General features: G+C 43.8%; 1 protein-coding gene across 1 annotated transcript; it reads right to left on the bottom strand.

The window, feature by feature from the left end:
• Positions 1-447: 447 nt before the first annotated feature.
• LOC116990313 (protein-arginine deiminase type-2-like) lies at positions 448-25,659 on the bottom strand. The gene is made up of 13 exons (XM_033047821.1): positions 25,139-25,659; positions 22,669-22,789; positions 13,241-13,349; positions 11,116-11,296; positions 10,557-10,629; positions 9,893-9,954; positions 8,907-9,068; positions 7,266-7,414; positions 5,223-5,370; positions 4,202-4,295; positions 1,968-2,044; positions 1,750-1,878; positions 448-1,116 (listed from the first exon to the last, which is right to left on the bottom strand). The coding sequence occupies exons 3-13, from the start codon at positions 13,330-13,332 to the stop codon at positions 883-885; spliced, it is 1,401 nt and encodes a 466-aa protein (XP_032903712.1). The 5' UTR covers positions 13,333-13,349; positions 22,669-22,789; positions 25,139-25,659; the 3' UTR covers positions 448-882.
• Between the last annotated feature and the right edge of the window lie 973 nt (positions 25,660-26,632).

The following is a 26,632-nucleotide window of genomic DNA, read 5'->3' as shown; positions in this document are numbered from 1 at the left end:
AACCAGTGCAACTATCTCTGTGAGATCTCAGTCCAGCACCACGCTGGGAATTTCCAGGGGTCCCAGACGTGAGTGGTCTTGGGACAACATGAACTAAATCCCTTGGCAGTTCACAATGCGGTAAACATTGTCTGACACTGAAATCAAGGAAATTCATGCCAGGAGGTCCAAGCCTTTGGTGGCACGGTGGCACAGCGGTAGTGTTGCTGCCTCACAGCGCCAGTGACCCGGGTTCTATTCTGACTACGGGTGCTGTCTGTACGGAGTTTGTACGTTCTCCCTGTGACCTGCCTGAGTTTTCTTCAGGTGCTCACTTTTCTTCCCACACTCCAAAAATATACAGGTTTGTTGGTTAATTGGCTTTGGTAAAATTGTAAAATTGATGGATAGTGCTAGAGTACGGGGTGATCACTGGTCGGTGCAGACCTGGCTGAAGGGCGTTTCCACACTGCATCTCGAAAGTCTAAATTGTAAAGAGGACTCGTTCAATTTCCTGAGTGCTGTCAAACTCCACCCTCTAATGTTTATTTTTGGTGCTGAGATGCTGGCATAAAGAGCAGCAGCTCTGATGATTTAATTTCTAGACCATGAGATAAATCTTAATAGAAATGATGTTGGCCTGTGTGGGCTAGGTTGACCGGTGTGGGCTAGTTGGGCCAAAGGGCCTGTTTCCATACTGTATGACTAAATGAGTGGGAGATTAGGATTGATGGGACTGCTTTGAGATATAGACTATTGGACAAAATAACTTCCTACATCCTGAGAAGGTATGAGCACAGGTTCCAAGCCATTAGGTAATAGACTTTCCAGTAGGTTACACCGTTACCAAAGCTGCAGAAAAATAAGGCAATGCTTGTCACATGTGGGAACTGTAACTGGTGATTATATCTTCATGTTCCACCACTTCAAAGTAAAGGGTTTGCGACGAACATTGGAACCACAGTGAACTTCTCCGTGCTTCTTGTGGTAGGAGGTGAAATCGTTAATGAAGGTACAATCCAGGCCAAGTGGTTCCAATGCTGAGCGCACTACAGCTTCCAGTGCACATTCTCCATTGATCAGCGGCCCAAAGGGTTTTGGAATTCCCAAGTACTTGCCAAGAACTATCATGTTCACCTGAAGAGAGACAAATATAAACCTGTTTCAGCCCGTGCTGCCACTTTCAGACACATAATGAGAGTTAGAATGTCTGAAGTAAAAAGGAAACCCGATTGCCCAAAAGTCAAAAGACAAGGAAATTGATGGTCAATAAATGAGTTATGGACAACAGGAGAGGAGCAAGATCATAGAATGTTGTGGAAGATGGATAATAAGTTTATAAAACATGGGAGCAGAATTAGGCCATTCGGCCCATCGTGTCTACTCTGCCATTCAATTGTGGCTGATTTATTTTTCCCTCTCAACCACATTCTCTTACATTCTCCCTTTAACCTTTGACACCCGTACTAATGAAGAATCTATCAATCTCCACGTTAAAAATACCCAATGACTTGGCCTGTGGCAATGAATTGCACAGTTTGACCACCTTAAAGCTGTCCTGTACTCTCTGACATTTTCACCTTGGGTGGGATGAGAGGAGGTTCTGTTTGTCTGCACTAAACTCAACTAAACTAAACAATTGCTTCTGTTCCCTCTCAGTCCTGATGCAGGGTCTCAACCTAAAAGGTCCACTGGCCCTTTTTGCCTCTGCAGTAGTTGCTTGACTTGCTGAGTTTATCTACCATTCTGCTTTCTTTGTTTTTCACTTACCATATCTGGAAAGTAAGCACCTACATAGGTTGCCTTGGTTGGCTTAAACAATGTTGGGATATCAATGATATCTGCTTCATCTAATCCCAATTCCACCTTTAGGATGTCTCGGTTCCAATCAATGCAATGCTATGGGGGAACAGCAGAAAGAATCTGAAGTAATTAGCAACACATTTCAGACGTACACAGTTTCACGACTTCACGACACATAGACTCACCTGTACATGGGCATTTCTTTCATGCAACGTTTGATTTTTCAGGATGTCATTAATTTTAACTGGGTCACAGAATGTATCTGATTTACAAAACACAAGAACACCATTAATATATATTTTTTGTTAAGTATCACTTTAACTTTACACTGAAGATCAGGTCACTAAAGTACAGATCTGCCGTGATCAAAGACGGACCAGACTCAATGGGTCGAATGGCCTAATTCTGCTCCAATGACTTATGACCTATGTTTGCGACACTAACTGTTCCATCCATATAGGAACTGCAGCCATCATGAATTTGCCTGTACAATCCTCCTTCGGACATCTGCCTATGCGTTGTTTAATCAGTCCTCAATGAAAAAAACACCTTGGCTCAAACTTGTGTGAAAGAGTCTGCGAAGGGTCTCAACCTGAAACGCCACCCATTCCTTGTATCCAGAGATGCTGCCTGTCCCGCTGAGGTACTCCACCATTTGTGTCTATCAAAGGTGCATTTGTGACTTCCACCACCATTTTTTTAAGATCATGTTACATGGGCATTGGAGGCCACAGATTCAAACGTCAGTTATTTTTGAAAATTCCCTTTGCCAAAGGAGATACAAGGAACAAGGAGATGCTGGAATTTTGAGCAAAACACAAATGTTGGAGTAACTCAATAGATCAGGCAGGAGTATAATTAGCCCATTCGGTCCATCAAGTCTACTCTGCCATTCAATCATGGCTGATCTACCTCTCCCTCCTAACCCCATTATCCTGCCTTCAACACAAACTCTGACACCTGTACTAATCAAGAATCTATCTATCTCTACCTCAAAAATAATAATAATAATAATGGATGGGATTTATATAGCGCCTTTCTAATACTCAAGGCGCTTTACATCGCATTATTCATTCACCCCTCAGTCACACTCGGTGGTGGTAAGCTACTTCCGTAGCCACAGCTGCCCTGGGGCAGACTGACGGAAGCGTGGCTGCCAATCTGCGCCTACGGCCCCTCCGACCACCACCAATCACTCACACACATTCACACACAGGCAAAGGTGGGTGAAGTGTCTTGCCCAAGGACACAATGACAGTATGCACTCCAAGTGGGATTCGAACCGGCTACCTTCCAGTCGCCAGCCGAACACTTAGCCCATTGTGCCATCTGTCAGGGTAAAAATATCCACTGACTTGGTCTCCACAGCCATCTGTGGGAAAGAATTCCACAGATTCACCATTGTCTGACTAAAGACATTTCTCTTCATCTCCTTCCTAAAAGAATGTCCTTTAATTCTGAGGCTTTCACTATTCTGTATGTTTCAATTAGCCCCTCCCCCCCTCATTCTTCTATACATCTTCAGTGCCGACAAACGCTCATCATAGGTTAACCTACTCATTCCTGGGATCATTCTTGTAAACCTTCTCTGGACCCACTCCAGAGCCAGCACATCCCAAAATTTCTCACAATATTCCAAATGCGGCCTTACCAGCGCCTTATAGAGCCTCAGCATTACATCCCTGTTTTTGTACATTAGCCACTTGAAATAAATGTTAGCATTGGGGTTGCTTTCTCTACTACTGTTTCCTTGCAGATTAACCTTTCGGGAATCCTACACCAGCACTCCCAAGTCCCTTTGCACCTCTGATTTCTGGATTCTCTCCCCATTTAGAAAATAGTCTACGCCTTTATTCCTAATACCAAAATGCATGACTGCGCACTTAGCTACACTAAACATAATGTATGTAAATATACATAAACAATGTTGGCAAAGAGTGACACACAAAATGCTGAAGTAACTCTACAGAGGGAAGGGATAGGTGACCATTTTGCTCAGCAGGGTTTGCGTTTTGCATGACTACTAATATAATGTTACAAAACACCAAGTGCTGGAGGCACTCACTGGGTCAGGCAGCATCTCTGGGGGGAATGGACCGGCCATGTTTTATGTCAGAAACCCTCTTTAGACTTTACTTTAGAATTTAAAGATACAGAGTGGAAACAGGTCCTTCGGCCTACCGAGTCTGCACCGACCAGTGATCACTCCATACACTAGCACTATCCTGCACAATAGGGACAATTTGCAAATTTACAGAAGCCAATTAACCTACCAGACTTTATGGAGACTAAGGAAGGGTCCCGACCTGAAACGTCATCAGTCTATTCCCTCCACAGATGCTGCCTGCTTCCAGCACTTTGCATTCACAAGGAACTTGAGCAGAACACAATGCAATGCGACAACTGTGTGGAGACTCACTGTCAAACATCATAGCTTCTCCATGACCTTCTTTCTGGAGCCTCTTGAACAGACTGTAGAACGAAAAGGGACTGGCGAGAAGTAATCTAAAACCCTGCAGAATTCAGAAAAATATATCAATATCCAAAAAAGAGACCTTCTCTGCCCAGAATCTCAGACACTGATGCCCGAAAAGAGCAGGGGGACTGCCAGAGGAGATAGTTGAGGCAAGTATTATAAAAACATTTAAAAGACCTTTGTACAGGTACATGTAGGAAAGGTTTAGAGGGATATGGGCCAAACGCGGGCAGGTGGAATTATTGCTGTTCATGATTGTGGGGAGGGGGAATATAGGCCAGAAAGTAATAGGTGGATAAAGGTGTGGGAGGTGGGTGTTGATAGGCAGATGGTTGGACAAAGGCCAGAGATGAAACAACAGAAGGTATAAGATAAGGATAGGTAAGAATTGTGAAGCCAGAGGAAGGAATATCAATGGGAAGAGGAGGATTACGAGTCCAAGTGGGCACTGGGAACAGGAGGTGAGGAGATGGGGGAAAGAAAAGGAAGGTGGGAGGAGGGGTGTTTTGAGGTTGGTTATCTAAAATTGGAGAATTCAACGTTCACACCATTTGGTGCTGTTCCTCCAATTTGCGTGTGGCCTCACTCTGGCAATGGAGGAGTCCCAGGGCAGAAACGTCCGTGTGGGAATGGGAAGGAATGTTAAAATGGTTAGCCACAGGGAGATCCAGTAGACAGAGTGTAAGTGTTTGGCCAAACAGTCGCCAAGTCTACACATGGTCTCGCCGATGTAGAGGAGGCCACTTTGGGAACACCAGATGCAGTAGATGAGATTGAGAGATGGGGTGTGGCCCAGATATCTGTTGAATTGGTGGGTTTCTAGTAGACATAAGTCAATAGTCTATCCCCTGTGATGGAGATGGAGAGATCAGGAAAGGGGAAAGAGGTGTCAGAGATAGTCCAGGTGAATTTGAGGGCAGGGTGGAAGTTAGTAGTGAAGTTGTAGCAGAATTATATTGATTACCTTTCTGTCAGGTGCTGGAACAAAGGACATGAACTCATCGACGTGACCAACATACAACCAGTCCGAGTATAGTATTATGGGAGACTGCACAGACTGAGCCATCAGAAGGTCCTGGGTGTCCTTTACCATCTTTCTCCCATGTGGGTGACTGGAAAATAATTTTTAAAATGTAAATTACTTTCTTCTGCCTTTAAGGACACAAATTTAGTTTAGTTTAGAGATACAGCGTGGAAATATTAATTCAGGTTCTAGACTTACCCCCTTAGTCTGGTTTAGTCAAACACTAAGTTAAACTCTGGTTCCAAAACCTTACTTTATTGAAGAACAAACTGCAGGAACGGTTCAGATTCAGATTCAGATTCAGATTCAATTTTAATTGTCATTGTCAGTGTACAGTACAGAGACAACGAAATGCAACGGTTGCCGATCCACTCATGCAAGACAACAATATCTCGTGCAAACAGAAGTCACAATCAACCGACACATCCCAAATAATTATCCACCTCTTATACCCTTGCAAACTAAGGGTATGACATTACTTGGGGGAGGCAACCCCTACAAACCAATCACACATATCAATCACAATCACAGTCATTGACAGTTCCCTAACCCAGTCACAAAGTATCCCATTACATTGTTTCGACAGAAGCTTCTGGAAGGAAGTCAGTTAACTAAAGTAATGCAACATTTTCCCAGGTTGTATAAACAATTCAAATAAGGTTTCACACTTCAGCCAATCATCAAACAGCAGCACAAACACTCTGCAATTTATGCATTTGAAGACCTTCTTATCTCTCTCTGCAAAACCTTCATACATATTAATGAAGTTAGGACATCTGGAACTCTCCTCATCCTGCATATCCATCTAGGGTCCAGACTTTCTGGCGCCAGCTCACAGCTTGCAACTTTTCAGAGAAAGAGGCCAAGCAGGCCTTGCAAATGGAAAGATCCTCCATTTTGTAATACCTCTAATTTGGCCAATATTAATAGAAACAGGCTGTTGGGCCCACCAAGTCCACGCCGACCAGCAATCGCCCCGCACACTGACACCTCCCTACATACTAGGGACAATTTACAATTTTTACGAAAGCCAATTAACCTACAAACCCGCACGTCTTTGGACAGTGGGAGAAAAACGGAGCAGCCGGAGAATACCCACACAGATCACTGAGAGTTCATACAAACTCCGTACCGACAGCATCTCTGGGCAGGATCTAGGCAGCACCCGTAGGCTGAGGCTCTATAAGGCCGCATTTGGAATATTATGAGCAATTTTGGGCACCATATCTGAGGAAGGATGTGCTGGTTCTTGAGAGGGTCCAGAGCAGGTTTACAAGAACGATCCCAGGAATGAGTGGGTTAATCAATGATGAGCGTTTGTCGTACTGGGCCCGTACTCGCTGGAGTTTAGAAGAATGAGGGGGGAACCTCATCGAAACATACAGAATAGTGAAAGGCTCGGATAGAGTGGATGTGGAGAGGTTGTTTCCACTAGTGGGAGAGTCTAGGACTAGAGACTCAGATTTAAATGATGTTATTTTTGAAAGGAGTTGAGGAGAATCTCTTTAGTCAGAGGGTGGTGAATCTGTGGAATTCTTTGCCACAGTAGGCTGTGGAGGCCAAGTCAGTGGATATATTTAAGGCAGTGATGGATATATTCTTGATTAGTACGGGTGTCAGAGGTTATGGGGAGAAGGCAGGAGAATGGAGGTGAGAGGTGAAAGATAGATCAGCCATGATTGAATGGTGTAGTTGACTTGATGAGCTGAAAGGCCTAATTCTGCTCCTATCACATGATCTTATGATCCTATGATAGAACCTGGGTCTCTGGCGCTGTGAGGCAGTAACTCTACCCGCTGTGAGGCAGTAGCTCTACCCACTGCCACCGTGCTTCCCTGCTGTATTTTCGAAAGTTTATTGGAGTTTAATAATTAGAGTAAAGCTCTAAAAAGCAGACAGTTAACACCTGAGAAAGATGTCTGGAGAGATGAAGCAAGACGGCTTCACCTCCGCCTCCCAACATAACAGATGCAGTAACATTACATGGGTAGGTGGCTTCCAATGACAATCCTGCCCAGCGGATATTCCTTGCCGTTCACTGTCACAGGAGGGCTGACCTCCAGATTTCCAAAGGCGTCCAAAGAATCCACGAATTTGTCACTTTTCACGTCGATACGTCCAAAATCTTGGCCCTGACAATTACACAATAAAGGCAGCAATGTCAAATGTTTGTAGACGTTAGCTTTTGATGAGGTGCAGTGTATGTCATGCAGAGAAATAAAGTTTTTCCCTCTACCTTTGCCTCGGTGCTAACATAATTAAGAGGCCAATTCATAGGCTGATGTTTGCGTATTGCCGATTAACAGGTGGCGCAGCAGGTAAAGCTGTTGCATCATGTTTCCAGAGACCTGGGTTCGATCCCGACCACAGGACCTGGACTTTGCATGTTCTCCCCCTGACCGCATGGGTTTCCTCTGGGTGCTCCGGTTTCCTCCCTCATCCATTTGTAGGTGAATGGGTCCTCTGTAAATTCCACTTAGTGTGTAGGGAGTGGATGAGAAAGTGGGATAAAATAGAACGAGTGTGAGCGGGTGATGGATGGTCGGCATGGACGCAGTGGGCAGAAGGGCCCATTCCCATGCTGCATCCTTCAATTTAGTGCAATCAATGTTTGTGCAGTGGGGGTCAGATGTAGAATGTAGCCCTCTCCACACTCCAACTGTTCCTGATCATCACCCATTAACAACCTATGGAATGTGAACATGCCTGCACAGACCATCGATAGAACTACAAGAACTAAACGGCCCTCAGTATCTGGCTGACAAAACTTGGGCATTCTGAAAACATTGTCTTTCATTTACTTGCTCTACTTCTGTTATAAAATATGGAATATGAAGAAAAAACATTAAAAATTATATCACAGAAACAAGCCCTTCGGCCAACCGAGAACACACCCACAGGTAATTCCCGCACACTAACACTATCCTATACACACTAGGGTCAATTTACATTTACACCAAGGCAATTAACCTGTAAACCTGTACGTCTTTCGAGTGTGGGAGAAACCGAAGATCTCGGAGAAAACCCACAGAGGTCACGGGGAGAATGTACAAACTCTGCACAGACAGCGCCCGTAGTCAGGATCGAACCACATGATCTTCAGCAACCTCATCTATATCCATTAGGGTGGCACGGTGGCACAGCGGTGAAGTTGCTGCTTTACAGCTCCAGAGATCTGGGTTGGTTCCTGATTACGGGCGCTGTCTGTACTGGGTTTGTACCTTCTCCCCATGACTTGCATGGGTTCTCTCCGGATGCTCCGGTTTCCTCCCACACTCCAAAGACACACAGGTTTGTATGTTGATTGGCTTGGTAAAATTGTCTTAAAAAATTGTCCCTGGTGCGTGTAGGGTCGTGTTAGTGAGTGGGGTTCGCAGGTCGGTGCGGTCTTGGAGGGACGTAGGGCCTGTTTCCACGCTGTATCTTTAAACTAAACTAAACTCTGGTTTTGGATCTAAACTATCCTCATGCAAGGAACTGATTTCCCTTTACCGTCAGAATAAGATACTAAAGCAGACAAATGAAATTGAAGTATCATGCATAACTCCAACTAAAATCAGTACTTTAGGAGAGTGAACATATTGAAGTAATAAACTTGCAAGTAACGGAAATATTATCCCTTACCAAGAGGAATGTGTAGGCGAAATTCTTAAGGCCCCTATTTCGAGGAGAATCCATCACTACCTTCATGAACTTGTGTGGAGCTTCTATGTAACCAAACTCGATTTCATCCTGAGAGAGAGAGAATACATTCAGCATGACTATTCCACAGAAAGGTGAATCAGACTAACACAACACACAGTGAAAGGGAAGACTAACGGTGACACTCCATGTGCAGGCAACAAAGATAGATTCCACTGATGGTCTGAAGGATGAGTGTGTAACACAAGCGAGTGGGTAAAGAGACAGGGCACACTTGGACAGATGCCACAGATCTGGAGAATGGAGTGTGCTTCAGTGGTTACTTGCACAATCCTACACACCAGGGGCAATTTACAATCTTTACTAAAGAGACAAATGTACGTCTGGTGTGTGGGAGGAAACCGGTGCACCCGGAGAAAGCCCACATGGTCACAGGGAGAACGTACATTTACTCGTCTAATGATGGCTCTGATTTTTATTACGTCCAGGAGATTAAATTGAAAACATAACTTAGCTTGAATTGAAAGCATAATTTAAATTGAAAGTATAATTGAATGGCTGGGTTAACTTGATGGGCCGAATGGCCTATTTCTGCTCCTATGACTTTGAATGTATGGAGTGAATATAGGGGGATGAGCAAAAATGGCCACTTTCCCCCCAAAAACATTGTTTAAAAAAAGTGGGGAAAATTCAGACGTGTTATAAAACTGAATTATAGAGCCATAGAATCATACAGTGTGGAAACTGGCCATTCGGCCCAACTTGCCCATACTGGCCAACATGTCCCAGCTACACTAGTCCCACCTGCCCCTGCCAGGTCCCTCCAAACCTGTCTTATCCATGTACTTGTTTAGATACAACTATAGTCCCTGGCTCAACTACCTCCTCTGGCAGCTCGTTCCACTCGCCCACCACCCTTCTTTCCCGCGGGTGTTACCACCATAATTCTTGTTTCCACTTTTAATCACCTTATTAGGATTATTCTCTTCAACTATTCCATCGCGATCTGCATCCACATCCAAAGACACGTCTGCAATTGAAGGGAAATGATGAGAACCAGCAGTTGGGGAGTCAATGAAGTGGGAAAATAAAGCAATTGATTATCACTTTGTCATTGTGATTAAAAGTGGCTTGAAATTGCTAATATTGTATGTATTAGATGAATTCACTTCTGGGAAAAGATTCAATAAACGTTTTTTCCAGCCTGGAGCAAAGGATGTGGATGTGTAATAGGATAGAGATATCTGTAAAATTATAACATGCATAGGTGGGGTAGAGAGTCAGAATCCCATTCCCATGATTGGTGTCAAAAACGTGATGGTTTAATGGTTGAATGGGTTTTATTTGTTACATGTGCAACTGCTCAGTGAAATTCTTTTTGAATATTTGCACATGCGGGCGCCACCATGTTTTGGAACCATTTCCAAAGTCTGGGCCACCCATGTACGACATCCTGGCGACCATGTGGCGACAGCCTAGTTCCCGAAAAAGTCACCTGGGTTTGGCAGGGGCATTAGGATGTCCCCAGAAACAGAGCCTAGCACCACTCAGTTCCCATTGAGGTGAAACCACTGAAACTCACCAGATGGAAAGACTGGACTGGTCTGTTTTATCAGAGTGCAATTTACTTACAGACTGCCGTGAGCTCCAGGGTCATCTTGTCAACCGGTTTATCCAAATCGTCTCCATAAAATGTAACCTTAACCTAGAAAAGAATGCAGAAAACAGTCACAAACAATACTGGGGTTGAGGTGGTCTAGGCTCTTTCTAATTTTCAGCAGTTGGGTAAAACTGAACTTTTCAATCAGTCAGATAATGTATATTCCTCTCCGTATTTAGTAGAGAGACGCAGCATGGAAACAGCCCCCCTGCAATTGAGTCCGCGCTGACCATCAATCATCTGTGCACACTGGTTCTATATTATCCCAACTTCTCACCCACGCCTTACACATTAGGGGTCATTTTAGAGAACAATTAACCTACAAACCCACATATCTTTGGGGTGTGGGACGAAACTAGAGCACCCACTGGAGAACCTGGACTAAACTAAACTAAACTACCTGCACTGTGTTGCCCCAAACAGTGCTAACAACTTTTGTTTTCCACATCAAGATTCCATTTTGACATAATTCTACTGTGTTTATTATGATAATATTAATAATGCATGTCAGCAGAGGCGTTATGATATTACCTTTCCATCATTGGCAGCTGAGCTTTCTTGGTCCACCGTGACAAGAAGCAAGCTGTCTTCAGTGAGAGCCCAGCGTATCACGGGGTGAGTGACAATGCTGCCATTCTGTTTGTCTGAGATGGAATAATTGACACCAGGGCTCGAGGTGACTTCAAAGGATCGACACCCTGGGGGAGATGGTCTGGAGGAAGAGAAAATGTAATGTAAGTTGTGTAAGAAGAAACTGCAGCTGCTGGTTTAAATCGAAGATAGACACAAAAGGTTGGACACTAGTCCCACCCACTGCGTTTAGCCCATATCCCTCTACACCTGTCCTAACCATGTACCCACGGGCGGAAAACCCGGGGGGGGGGGGGGGGGGGGGCAGAGGGGACACGTCCCCCCCATGTTTTGAGAGGTGGGGAACATCCCCCCCAAGTTTTTGTGATCCCGATTTTTAAATCTCCGTTTTCCGCGAGTCAGTGGGGGTGGGACTGAGGATCGAGGGCGTGATGATTGGTGGAGGGAGGAGTGGGGGGGTGGGACTGAGGATAGAGCGCGGTGATTGGAGGAGGGAGACGTGGCACAGACCTGCGCCTCATCCGCAGCCAGGATCGATCGCGGCCGGGTCTCCAACGCTGTCCCGAGTGCCCCCCTCCCCCACGGGTGGCCAGTGAGGTCGGCAGTCAGACTCTGCCTGTCCCGCCAGGTTAACCTCCCTGGACTTGCGGGAAATATGGCCAGCGCGGAGAAGCATCGCTGGTATCCCGTCAGTCCAGACAGGGCTGTAGTTAACCCGGTGAGACAGGCAGAGTTGAGATTGAGCCTCCGAAGCCTCGCGCGTGTGTGTGTGTGCGCGCATGCACGCGCAGCCTCCAAAACATTGTGTCCTCCGTCCCCTCCGTGTTTTCATAGCGAGTTCCGTTCTTGCATGTACCTGTCCAAATGTTTCTTAAACTAAGTGATAGTACCTGTCTCAACTACCGGCAGCTCGTTCCTACACCCACCACCGTTTGTGTGCAATAGTTACCCCTTGGGTGCCCGTTCAATCATTCCCCCTATTAAATCGCTCTTCCCATTCCTTGTGTAGTTTTGTGTAATGAAAGCAGGTTGATCTCTCCAATAACGCTAGTCAACGAGGATGTCCTACACAACCTGAGTTACACGGTGTAATTTCAGTGATGAGGATACAATAAAACAGAGTGCTTTAAGTAACTGTAAGATGCTGCCAGGACTGGAGGGGCCAGGACAATAGGGAGAGGTGGGCCAGACTAGGACTTTATTCCTTGGAGCTCAAGAGGCTGAGGTGTGATTTTATAGATGTGTACAATATTATGTGGGGAATAGATAGGGTGTATGCACAGAGTCTTTTACCCAGGCTAGGGGAATCAAAAACCAGAGGACGTAGGTTTAAGGTGAAGGGGAAAGATTTAATAGGGAACCTGAGGTGTAACTTTTTTCACAGCCAGGCGGTGGTGGGTATATGGAACGAGCTGCCAGAGGAGATAGTTGAGTCAGGTATTATAACAGCACTTAAAAGACATTTAGATAGGCACATCAATAGGATGTTTAAAGGGATATGGAGCAAATGCGGGCAAATGGGACATGTTGGTCAGCATGTATCTGTTCTGCCGAAGGGCCTGTTTCCATGCTGTATGACTCGATAAATGATAACTCATTACCAAGGGTTCCTTGTGTAATAATTCCTGTAAAACCAAGATTGATCTCTAGGATGAATGCTAATCCAGGAGGATGTGCTCTACAACCTGAGTTTATTACAGTGTGATTTCATTGTTGAGGAAGTTGGTTGGGGAGAGGACTCTGACACAGCTTCATGTCCAGTATGTGGGAATGAACTGCCCATGCTGGTTTACACCGAAGACCGACACAAAATGTTGGAGTAACTCAGAGGAACAATATGCATCTCTGGAGAAAGGTCTGAAGGAGGGTCTCGACCCGAATCGTCGCCCATTCATTCTCTCCAGAGATGATGCCTGTCCTGCTGAGTTACTCCAGCATTTTGTGTCTATCTTCATGTCCAATTACCTTGTTATTTGCATGCTTGAAACCGGACTCCCAAAACTTCTATTCTAAGCTCAGTTAAAATTTGTCAGTCGGACATCGTAAAACAAGGCTGATGACTTACTTGTAAATGTCAATGTTGATTACAGTCCCGAGGACATAAAGTACTTGTGTTGATTTCCCACACTCCAGGTGCACAGTTCTTTGCTTGGACATGACGAAGATTTAGTCTTCTGCAATGTAAGAAAGTATAGACTTTATTTTTACACTCGTCCTATCCTACACACACTAGGAACAATTCACAGAGGCCATTTAACCTCGAAATCGGCACGTCTTTGGAATGTTTTTAAGGCATAGATAGATAGATTATTGATTGGTACAGGTGTCAGAGGTTATGAGGAGAGGCAGGAGAATGGGGTTAGGATGGAGAGAGAGATCAGCTATGACTGAATGGCGGAGTAGACTTGATGGGCCGAATAGCCTCAGTCTACTCCTATCACATGAACTTATGTGGAAGGAAACCCACGCAATCACAGGAAGAACGTACAAACTCCATACAGATAGCACCCAAGGTCAGGATCGAACCTAGGTCTCTGGTGCTGTAAGGCAGCAACTCTACTGCTGCGCCACTGTGTGAACGGACTATTGTCTGCTCACTAATAACCATTTGTTCCCTGGTGGAAATCCCATGAAGACCAAACCAGTGTCCACGGAGGGCTGGAGATTCCTGCAAAATGATGAGATACCATTTATAGGGTCATCCAGCATGGAACCAGGCCCTTCGACAGAACAAGTCCATGCTGTGCACATTACAAATCAACCAGACTGTTAATACAGTTTGAGTAACTAATGGTCAGAAAGCAAAACCTATTCCTGTAATATTCACTTGTGTTCTATCTGCCGTTGTAGAGTTCATTTGTTCATAAGTTCTAGCAGCAGAATTAGGCCATTTGGCCCATCGTCTACTCTGCCATTCAATCGTGGCTGATCTATCTTTCCCTCTTAACTCCATTCTCCTGCCTTCTCCCCACAACCCCTGACAGCCGTTCTATCAATCTCTGTCTTAAAAATATCCATTGACTTGGCCTCCACAGCCGTCTGTGGCAATGAATTCCACACATTCACCACCCTCTAACTAAATAAATCCCTTTTCATCTCCATTCTAAAGGTACATCATTTTATTCTGAGGCTATGGCCTCTGGTCCTAGACTCCCCCACTAGTGCAAGCATCCTCTCCACATCCACTCTATCCAAGCCTTTCACTATTCGGTAAGTTTCAATGAGGTCATAAACTCCAGCGAGTACAGGCTCAGTGCCGTAGAACACAATTAGTTTTGCAATGATGATTACAGAAACAGACAAATTAATCTACAGATCCCCGACTTCACATGTTTCAAGTTTCCAATACTGATTAAGATCCATCAGCAATCATAATCATACTTTATTAGCCAAGTATGTTTTGCAATATATGAGAAATTTGATTTGCCATACAATCATACCAATAAAAAGCAACAAAACACACAAAATACATTTTAACATAAATATCCACCACAGTGACTCTGGCGGTCTTTCCATCTTTGCCATTGCAGTTCCACCAGCAACCCTTTAAGTATAATTTGCCAGTCTATCCTTGCCAATTCCCATCTCATACCTTCAAAGTCTCCTTTTCTTTAAGTTCAGGACCCTAGTCTCTGAATTAACTGTGTCACTCTCCATCCTAATGCAGAATTGCACCATATTATGGTCACTGTTTTCCAAGGGGTTTTGCACAACAAGATTGTTAACTAATCCTTCCTCATTACACAATACCCAGTGTAGGTTGGCCTTCCCTCTAGTCGGTTCCTCTACATATTGGTTTAAAAAACTCTCCCATATACATTCCAGGAAATCCCCCTCCTCAGCGCTGTACCAATTTGGTTGGCCCAATCTATATGTAGATTAAAGTCACCCATGATAACTGCTCCTCCAACCTCTCAAACCCTCTTTCACAAACTTGGATAGGTCCACATTTTACTTTCCTGTACTCACTATAGACAACCGATCAAACTCAAGGTCTGAAACTGGAGACATGCATTAACCCGTCTAAACCAACATTCCTTTCTGATTAATCTTATCTCATTGTGCAGTATAAATTGGATAAATGTGAGGTTATCCACTTTGGTGGCAAAAACAGGAAAGTAGACTATTATCTGAATGGTGGCCGATTAGGAAAAGGGGAGATGCAACGAGACCTGGGCGTCATGGTACACAAGTCATTGAAAGTAGGCATGCAGGTGCAGCAGGCAGTGAAGAAAGCGAATGGTATGTTAGCATTCATAGCAAAAGGATTTGAGTATAGGAGCAGGGAGGTTCTACTGCAGTTGTACAGGGTCTTGGTGAGACCACACCTGGAGTATTGCGTGCAGTTTTGGTCTCCTAATCTGAGGAAAGACATTCTTGCCATAGAGGGAGTACAGAGAAGGTTCACCAGACTGATTCCTGGGTTGTCAGGACTTTCATATGAAGAAAGACTGGATAGACTCGGTTTGTACTCGCTAGAATTTAGAAGATTGAGGGGGGATCTTATAGAAACGTACAAAATTCTTAAGGGGTTGGACAGGCTAGATGCAGGAAGATTGTTCCCGATGTTGGGGAAGTCCAGAACAAGGGGTCACAGTTTAAGGATAAAGGGGAAATCTTTTAGGACCGAGATGAGGAAAACTTTTTTCACACAGAGAGTGGTGAATCTGTGGAATTCTCTCCCGCAGAAGGTAGTTGAGGCCAGTTCATTGGCTATATTTAAGAGGGAGTTAGATGTGGCCCTTGTGGCTAAAGGGATCAGGGGGTATGGAGAGAAGGCAGGTACAGGATACTGAGTTGGATGATCAGCCATGATCATATTGAATGGCGGTGCAGGCTCGAAGGGCCGAATGGCCTACTCCTGCACCTATTTTCTATGTTTCTATAACATTTTAAACTAAGGAAGACTGCGTGCAAAACTCAAGACATTAGTGTAAAAATATAATGATTAAAAATAACAAGTCCATGCAACAGGTGACCATAGTTCATAAGTTATATGGGCAGAATTATTCGGCCCATCGTGTCTACTCCGCCATTATTTCACAATTCACATATTTGAAGTATAAATGAAATGGGACAGTGTGCCAATTTCTACAACTTTATCCACCTCCTACCTTTCTGTCTCAAGGCACAGTACATCTTCCTTACAATTAATATGCTGTCCAAATTACTACCTTTTATTTAGACCCAATTAAAAATTACATTGAGCATACCTCTGTCGCAAGTGCCAGCAACTCTTCAGGAGCTGAGTTGCACCTGCCTTATAAGAAGGCTTGCTCTGATAAGCACACCCATGTATTCCGATTGGCAAATGCACATTGATGACTAAAAATCGTCTCCACATCAACACCCATCCTCTCAAACCCTCTTCCTCTTATTCATTTCAAATTCGTGTCCTCCCATTCTTCCAATCTCTATGAGCAACAAGCCTTGCCTGTCCAACCTTTCTGTTCCAGACAACTCATCCATTCCAGAATTGCTCTCAACAAAACACACAAAATACATTTTAACATAAATATCCACCACAGTGACTCCCCCACATTCCTCACTGTGATGGAAGGCGAAAAAAAAGTTCAATCTCTTCCCTTCTTTGTTTTACCGTGGTCGGAGGCCTCGAGCTTTCCGTTGACGGGACGATCTTGGCTCCCGTAGCGGCGGTCGGGCTCCCCGCGCTGGGCAATTGGACCCCAGGTCATGGCTGGTCGAACCTCCTGCGACTTTGGAGCTTCCCAACGTCAGTCTCTACCTGAGACTGCGAGCTCCTCGATGTTGAAATCCGCAGGCCGCGGTTGGAGCGTTGATCCCAGGCAAAGGATCGCAGGCTCCGATGGCAAGCCCACGGCCCCGCGGTGGGGCTCCACGTCAGTCTCGCGCAAGGCCTCCAGCTCCACGACGTTAGGCTGCAGAGCGATTGGAGATACGATCCGGAAAACTATCGCATCTCCAGCAAGGTAAAAGACTGAAAAAGTGTTTCTCCTGATCCCCTCCCTCACCCCCCACATAAAATAAACCAGAGAACATTAACATAAACTTTTTAAAACACACTAAAAATAACAAAAAAAGACGAAAAGACAGACAGACCGTTGGCGAGCCTGCCATCGCTGCATCAGGTAAAAAGTCCCTAAAATTCCATACATTCTCCCAGCTTTTCTCCTCTCATTCTTCTAAATTCCAGTGAATACAAGCCCAGTCGACCCATTCTTTCATCATATGTCAGTCCCGCCATCCCGGGAATTAAACTCGTGAACCTATGCTGCATTCCCTCAATAGCAATAATGTTCTTACTCAAATTAGGAGACCAAAATTGCACAAAATACTTCAGGTGCGGTCTCACCAGGGCCCTGTACAACTGCAGTAGGACATCCTTGCTCCTAAACTCTCACAATGAAGGCTAACATGCCATTAGCTTTCTTCACTGCCTGCTGTACCTGCCTGACTGATGTACAAGCACACCCAGGTTGTGACTGTTTTTCATAGTCGCTACCTGGGTCGAGGATGCGTCTTTCCTCTGAGCCGTAACTTCGCCCCCTCCTCACGGCCTACAATCTGGATTGACGCGGCCTTTCCTGCCAGAGACCGATACCTTACCGAGGTCGCCGTGTTGAAGTTCCGGAGTGTTGGGACTGCCGACTTTAACACCTTGGAGCTGTGGTCAGCGGAGCCTCCAGCTGTGGGCAGCGCTGACGTTAACATCGCGGAGGCCTGGGATGTTTTGCCGAGTTCGCCAGTGTTGGAGCTTCACCCAGCTCAGCCTGTGGACTTCGGGAGCCACGGTCTCCGGTAGGAAGCGGCCGATTCGGATACTTCAAGCAGCTGAGAGTGTTCTTCCGATGCCGGAGTACCATCATCTGGTGAGAGGGCCTAAAGCATCGGGCTGTCCTCGTATTGCTGGGAGATTGTTTGTGTCTTCCTTAGTGAAGACAGAACCAAAGTACTCGTTTAACTGTTCTGCCATTTCCTTGTTTCCCATTATAAATTAACCTGTCTCTGACTGGAAGTGAACCGCATTTGTCTTCACTAATCTTTTCCTTTTTACATATCTAAAGAAACTTTTATAGTCAGTTTTTATATTCCCCGCCATCTTTCTTTCATGCTCTTTTTTTACCCCTCTTAATTTTACCCTCTTAATTAACTCCTCTATTAAATTCTAACAGTCTCCCAGTCCTCTGGTTTGTTGCTTCCTCTGGCCAATTTAAATGCCTCTTCCTTGGATTTAACACTATCCTTGATTTCCCTCGTTAGCCATGGTTGAGCCGCCTTCCCCGTTTTATTTTTTCGCCAGTCAGGGATGAACAATTTCTGCAGTTCATCCATGCGGTCTTTCAATCTTTGCCATTGCATCTCCACCAGCAACCCTTTAAGTATAATTTGCCAGTCTATCCTTGCCAATTCCCATCTCATACCTTCAAAGTCTCCTTTCTTTAAGTTCAGGACCCTAGTCTCTGAATTAACTGTGTCACTCTCCATCCTAATGCAGAATTGCACCATATTATGGTCACTGTTTCCCAAGGGGTTTTGCACGACAAGATTGTTAACTAATCCTTCCTCATTACACAATACCCAGTGTAGGTTGGCCTTCCCTCTAGTCGGTTCCTCTACATATTGGTTTAAAAAACTCTCCCATATACATTCCAGGAAATCCCCCTCCTCAGCGCTGTACCAATTTGGTTGGCCCAATCTATATGTAGATTAAAGTCACCCGTGATAACTGCTCCTCCAACCTCTCAAACCCTCTTTCACAAACTTGGATAGGTCCACATTTTACTTTCCTGTACTCACTATAGACAACCGATCAAACTCAAGGTCTGAAACTGGAGACATGCCTTAACCCGTCTAAACCAACATTCCTTTCTGATAAGTCTTATCTTGAGATTTTGTATGAAAGGCGCCCATTAAATATAAAATTTATTATTATTATTATTATCTCATTGTGCAGTATAAATTGGATAAATGTGAGGTTATCCACTTTGGTGGCAAAAACAGGAAAGTAGACTATTATCTGAATGGTGGCCGATTAGGAAAAGGGGAGATGCAACGAGACCTGGGCGTCATGGTACACAAGTCATTGAAAGTAGGCATGCAGGTGCAGCAGGCAGTGAAGAAAGCGAATGGTATGTTAGCATTCATAGCAAAAGGATTTGAGTATAGGAGCAGGGAGGTTCTACTGCAGTTGTACAGGGTCTTGGTGAGACCACACCTGGAGTATTGCGTGCAGTTTTGGTCTCCTAATCTGAGGAAAGACATTCTTGCCATAGAGGGAGTACAGAGAAGGTTCACCAGACTGATTCCTGGGTTGTCAGGACTTTCATATGAAGAAAGACTGGATAGACTCGGTTTGTACTCGCTAGAATTTAGAAGATTGAGGGGGGATCTTATAGAAACGTACAAAATTCTTAAGGGGTTGGACAGGCTAGATGCAGGAAGATTGTTCCCGATGTTGGGGAAGTCCAGAACAAGGGGTCACAGTTTAAGGATAAAGGGGAAATCTTTTAGGACCGAGATGAGGAAAACTTTTTTCACACAGAGTGGTGAATCTGTGGAATTCTCTCCCGCAGAAGGTAGTTGAGGCCAGTTCATTGGCTATATTTAAGAGGGAGTTAGATGTGGCCCTTGTGGCTAAAGGGATCAGGGGGTATGGAGAGAAGGCAGGTACAGGATACTGAGTTGGATGATCAGCCATGATCATATTGAATGGCAGTGCAGGCTCGAAGGGCCGAATGGCCTACTCCTGCACCTATTTTCTATGTTTCTATAACATTTTAAACTAAGGAAGACTGTGTGCAAAACTCAAGACATTAGTGTAAAAATATAATGTTTAAAAATAACAAGTCCATGCAACAGGTGACCATAGTTCATAAGTTATATGGGCAGAATTATTCGGCCCATCGTGTCTACTCCGCCATTATTTCACAATTCACATATTTGAAGTATAAATGAAATGGGACAGTGTGCCAATTTCTACAACTTTATCCACCTCCTACCTTTCTGTCTCAAGGCACAGAACATCTTCCTTACAATTAATATGCTGTCCAAATTACTACCTTTTATTTAGACCCAATTAAAAATTACATTGAGCATACCTCTGTCGCAAGTGCCAGCAACTCTTCAGGAGCTGAGTTGCACCTGCCTTATAAGAAGGCTTGCTCTGATAAGCACACCCATGTATTCCGATTGGCAAATGCACATTGATGACTAAAAATCGTCTCCACATCAACACCCATCCTCTCAAACCCTCTTCCTCTTATTCATTTCAAATTCGTGTCCTCCCATTCTTCCAATCTCTATGAGCAACAAGCCTTGCCTGTCCAACCTTTCTGTTCCAGACAACTCATCCATTCCAGAATTGCTCTCACAAACCTCTGAAAGAAGACACAAAGTACCAGAGTAACACAGTGGGTCAGGCAACATCTCAGGAAAACATGGATAGGTGATGTTTCAGATTGGCACTCTTCTTCAGACTCTGAAGAAGCACTCCAGCATTTTGTGTCTTTTTTTTGTAAACCTGCATCTGCAGTATCTTGCTTCTAAACCTTCTCTGAACTTCTTCTACTGCGTTTAAACCCTTCCATTAATAACAAGGCTATTACTGTGCTTAGAATTCCAAATTAGATTTCACCATTACCCTATATAACTGAAACATGAGCCCCACCACGGGGACGTGGACTAACCCTTGCCTGAGATCGATGCTCCAACCGCGGCTTGCGGATTTCAACATCGCGGGGCTCGCAGTCTCGGGTAGAGACCAAGTCGGGAAAGCTCCAACGACACAGAAGGTTCGACTAGCCCTGACCCGGGCTCTGATCACCCGGCGCAGGGGAGCTGAGATTCCCCCGCGGATGCAGGTTGATCGCCCCCGAACGTGGAGGGCCCAAACGCCGCCGGCTAGGAGAGTCAAGATCACCCTGTCAACGAAAGGCTCGAGGCCCCCGACCGCGGGGGAACTAAGAAGGGAAGAGATTGAACTATTTTTTGCCTTCCATCACAGTGAGAAATGTGGAGGAGTCACTGTGGTGGATGTTTATGTTAAAATGTATTTTGTGTGTTTTGTTGCTTTTTAATGGTATGATGACTGTATGGCAAATCTAATTCCTTATATGTTGCAAAACATACTTGGCTAATAAAGTATGATTAAAATTATGATTGGACATACGTTATACTGTTCAGTGATCGACATCATCATAAAAGACAGGGCATGCAAGCATTCTGAAACATGTAAAGGCAAGACACAAATCAGAAGAGGCTTTAGCATAGGCACCATAACCAAACCAATGTTTTCTTGTAGAAACTGGCCTGGCTATTAGTAAGGAACAAGACAATTATTTATGCATTGCTAACATAGAGAGGAAAATCAAAATTTGCTTCCTTGCTTTAAGGAGATTTATAAAGAATGAAAAAGCTCTGCAGTTTTCTGTTGGGAAATATAACTGGATGACTGGCATTAAAAAATAAAATGAAAAAACATGATAATTGGCATTAAAGATGAGGATAAAAGTATTTACGATGAGTTAAAGTAGGTGAAGGAAGTTAAAATAAGCACCTAGACTTGAACAGTGCTAGAAACACCATTATCCTACATGCTTCATAAACATCTGTAATAAACAAATTGTTTATTGCTGTAAAATGAGTTTATAAAGAGAAAAAGGCCACTGTGCAATCTGTAGTTAAACAATATTTTAAGAATGATGAGCCTATAAATTTCAACTTTTAAAATACACAATGTCATGGCCTCCACAGATGTCTATGGCAATTAATTCCACAGATTCACCACCCTCTGGCTAAAGAAATTTGTCTTCAACACAGAGGCTGTGTCCACTGGTTCAGATTCTGCAGGTTCGTTATTGTCACGTTACCGAGAGACAGGGAAGACTTTTGTTTGCGTGCTATCCTGTCAAAACATGTCATACATGAGTACACTTGGACCATAAGCAAGTCCATCAAGTCGAACAAGGAGAAAATACAATACCGGAGTGCAGAATATCGTGTTATAGCATTATTGCATTACAATTATAGAAACATTTGTCAACTCCATTCTAAAGGTAGGTCCTTTTATTCTGAGGGTGTGTCCACTGGTTCTTGACTTTCCCATTACTGGAAACATCCATTCAATGTCCACTCTATCTAGGCTTTTCATTATCCGATAGGTTTCACTGAGATCACCCCTCATCACCCCTTTACTCCAGAGAGTACAGAACCAGAGCCTTCAAACGCTCCTCATACGTTAACCCAATCATCCTCGGGTTCATTCTCGTAAACCTCCTCTGGACCTTCTCCAAAACCAGCCCACCTTCCTGAGAATATTAAACGTTGACTCCAAGCAAGAAAAACCCTTTCTATTAAGCAATCCAGCACTATGATTAATAAATGTAAATTGAAATACAACTGAAAAAAAATTATCACTGTATATTTTATTAATTTTGTTCTTGTATTTTATTTTGTGCTTTATTGAATATATCATATTATTACAGGTATTTACACAAAAACATGTTTTCTTACCTCCCAGTGCCTTTGCAAATGCAAACTGATCCCTCTTGTAAATAGATTGAATTACAAACGGGTTTCAGGAATGTTTTACTCGTTGGTAGGTAGGATGTATTCTGTTATTATTTGGTTGGGTCTGAAAATTATTTGAAACACAGTTTATCAAATAATGAATGTGTTTTAAAAAAGACCCAGACAATGAAATCTATAGCAACAAAGACAAGTTACTTTGTACATGACAGATAGTACATGAAGTGAGGGGTGAAAAGACTTCTGATTCTATCTGGATATTTGCACAGGTGGAATAGTCCACCTCTATACAAACTGCAAACATTTGGTAATTGGACAAGGCTGACTTTATCGGTCACAGTGGCACCTAATGGTTGAATACCATATGTATATTGCAGGTAGAAAAAAATGCTGGAGAAACTCAGCGGGTGAGGCAGCATCTATGGAGCAAAGGAAATAGGCGACGTTTTCCTTCGCTCCATAGATGCTGCCTCATCCGCTGAGCTTCTCCAGCATTTTTGTCTACCTTCGATTTTCCAGCATCTGCAGCTCCTTCTTAAACATATGTATATTGTAATTCATTTGTATTTCCTCCAACAATTTATTAATTTCCGATCAATTTCAAAATATTCCCAATGTTCTTATAGAATCTTATAGAAACGTACAAAATTCTTAAGGGGTTGGACAGGCTAGATGCAGGAAGATTGTTCCCGATGTTGGGGAAGTCCAGAACAAGGGGTCACAGTTTAAGGATAAGGGGGAAATCTTTTAGGACCGAGATGCGAAAAACATTTTTCACACAGAGTGGTGAATCTCTGGAATTCTCTGCCGCAGAAGGTAGTTGAGGCCAGTTCATTGGTTATATTTAAGAGGGAGTTAGATGTGGCCCTCGTAGCTAATGGGATCAGGGGGCATGGAGAGAAGGCAGGTACAGGATAACCATATAACCATATAACAATTACAGCACGGAAACAGGCCATCTCGGCCCTACAAGTCCGTGCCGAACAATTTTTTCCCTTAGTCCCACCTGCCTGCACTCATACCATAACCCTCCATTCCCTTCTCATCCATATGCCTATCCAATTTATTCTTAAATGATACCAACGAACCTGCCGCCACCACTTCCACTGGAAGCTCATTCCACACCGCTACCACTCTCTGAGTAAGGAAGTTCCCCCTCATGTTACCCCTAAACTTCTGTCCCTTAATTCTGAAGTCATGTCCTCTTGTTTGAATCTTCCCTATTATCAAAGGGAAAAGCTTGATCACATCAACTCTGTCTATCCCTCTCATCATTTTAAAGACCTCTATCAAGTCCCCCCTTAACCTTCTGCGCTCCAGAGAATAAAGACCTAACTTATTCAACCTATCTCTGTAACTTAGTTGTTGAAACCCAGGCAACATTCTAGTAAATCTCCTCTGTAATATACTGAGTGGATGATCAGCCATGATCATATTGAATGGCAGTGCAGGCTTGAAGGGCCGAATGGCCTACTCCTGCACCTATTTTCTATGTTTCTATGTTGCCAGATTGGATCCATGAAACTCGTGTACACAATGATCCCATCCACTCCATGGACTGCAAGGTCATTCTGTCCTAGGTCTCCTCCATTGTCAGAATGAGGCTAAACGCAAATTGGAGGAACAGCATCTCATATTTCGCTTGGGCAGCTTCAGCACAGTGGTATGAATATTGATTTCTCTACTTCCGGTAACCCCGGCATTCCCTCTCTCTATCCCTCCCCCACCTAAGTCGCACTAGCTTCTCTTTTTCACCCAACAAACTGCTAACAATGGCCTGTTTCCTTTATCATCTTTACCTTTTTGCATATCTTTCATTCATTGTTCTTTATCTCTCTATATCATCGTCTATATCTCTCGTTTCCCTTATCCCTAACCAGTCTGAAGAAGGGTCTCGACCCAAAATGTCACCCATTCCTTTTCTCCAGAGATGTTGCCTGTCCTGCAGTTTTCCAGCTTTTTGTGTCTATCTTTGGTTTAAACAAGCATCTGCAGTTCCTTCCTATGCACAGGTCAATATTGTTGCCTTTTTTCAAAATCAAAACAAAGCTGTTTTAGATTATGTATTATGGTACACTGTTTCTTAATCCAAGGCTGTATAGGGCCATTCTTTGGAAAATGAACCAAAATGTCACACACGTTACCATAATGGAATCACATAAAGTAATACATTAAAAAATTATTGTAAGAGATTAATCTTATTCATTGCTATTTTCCTACCTACAGAACTATAATGCATGTCTGCTAAAGATATGAACATTCTAGCTTTTTTAAATTCACAAGAGTCTGTAAGATAAAACTGTTATGTAAAAAAATGCTTCCGTGTGAGGTCACACACGTGACCGGTCATATTTGACCTCAGACCCTAAACAAACATTGTCAGCATAACATAAATATTTCACTTGATAAACTTCGTAAAAAATATGAATCATATATACAGTACAAAACAATTTACCTGTAATGCTCTCAGTATTAGAAGAGATGTATTCCACGATCTTTCAGATTTTTGGTCACACACATGACTAAGAATGGGCCTATAGTAATTGAACTATATATAAATTCTATATTGATTCATTGTAAATTCTGGCCTGATGATCCAATGCTCAGAGCAACTGCTGTCGTCTCAACAGTTCTGGCAATGTTTTAGCATGTCTGTTGAATTATTGGCTTTCTTCAGTTTGAGCATCAGTCAGCGGTTGTCGTACTTCCTCCTGGTCTTGAGGAAGGTGTATTTTGCTTGGATGGGTTATTTTATAATTTCTTCCATTCAGTAGCTCTGCAGGCAATTTCATGTCAGCTCAAGATGTTTTGGTCTGTATTGTGTACAGACCTTCACTGCATCCACTCCCCTGCCCATAAGAGACATTTGCCTCTTTGTAGCTTCATGCCCTTGTGCAAGGTCAATGGCATCTTGGAGGGTCAACTTCTTTAGTTAAGTTTAGTTTATTGTCACGTGTACCGAGGTACAGTGAAAAGCTTTTGTTGCGTGCTAACCAGTCAGCGGAAGGACAATACATGATTACAATCGAGCCATCCACAGTGTACAGATACATGATAAAGGGAATAACATGAATAACGTTTAGTGCAAGGTAAAGCCAGTAAAGTCCAATCAAAGATAGACCAAGGGTCTCCAATGAGGTAGAGTAGATAGCAGTTCAGGACTACTCTCTTGTTGTAGTAGGATAGTTCAGTTGCCTGATAACAGCATCCCTTTCGTCCCTTACGATGAGACCTCTGGACGTCTTTGTGGATTGTGCCCCATATGAATTGATCAAGGACAATATCATATACCTCTTGCCTATCTATGAACGTACATTTCAATGCAATGTTCTTCAGCTTTGTGAGGTAGTCATCCACAGATTCATCATTAACCGTAGAAAAGTGTAGCGATGTATGGGAGAGCGGGTCTTCGGTTCAAGGTAAAACTTATCTAAGGGAGATTTTGGCTTCCCTCTATCCTCCTCTTGCTTAAATGTTCAGCTGTTGTACAACTATAGACCCTTCACTCCTGTCCAGAGAATCAAGTAGATAGCTTTCGCACTCTCACTAGTATTGTTTAACTCTACAGGTGCACAGTAGAGGGCATGCTGACCGGTTGCATCGTGGCTTGGTTTGGCAACTTGAGCGCCCTGGAGAGGAAAAGACACCAAAAAGTAGTAAACACTGCCCAGTCCGTCATCGGCTCTGACCTCCCAACCATCGAGGGGATCTATCGCAGTCGCTGCCTCAAAAAGGCTAGCAGTATCATCAAGGACCCACACCATTCTGGCCACACTCATCTCCCTGCTACCTTCAGGTAGAAGGTACAGAAGCCTGAAGACTGCAACGACCAGGTTCAGGAATAGCTACTTCCCCACAGCCATCAGGCTATTAAACTTGGCTCGGACAAACTCTGAACATTAATAACCTGTTATTAATAATCTGTTATTTGCACTTTATCAGTTTATTT

The sequence above is a fragment of the Amblyraja radiata genome, chromosome 31, assembly GCF_010909765.2.
Source record: "Amblyraja radiata isolate CabotCenter1 chromosome 31, sAmbRad1.1.pri, whole genome shotgun sequence".
Classification (NCBI taxonomy): domain Eukaryota; kingdom Metazoa; phylum Chordata; class Chondrichthyes; order Rajiformes; family Rajidae; genus Amblyraja; species Amblyraja radiata.
The sequence above is the reverse complement of the archived record's forward strand: the minus strand, read 5'-3'. Positions and strand labels throughout refer to the sequence as shown.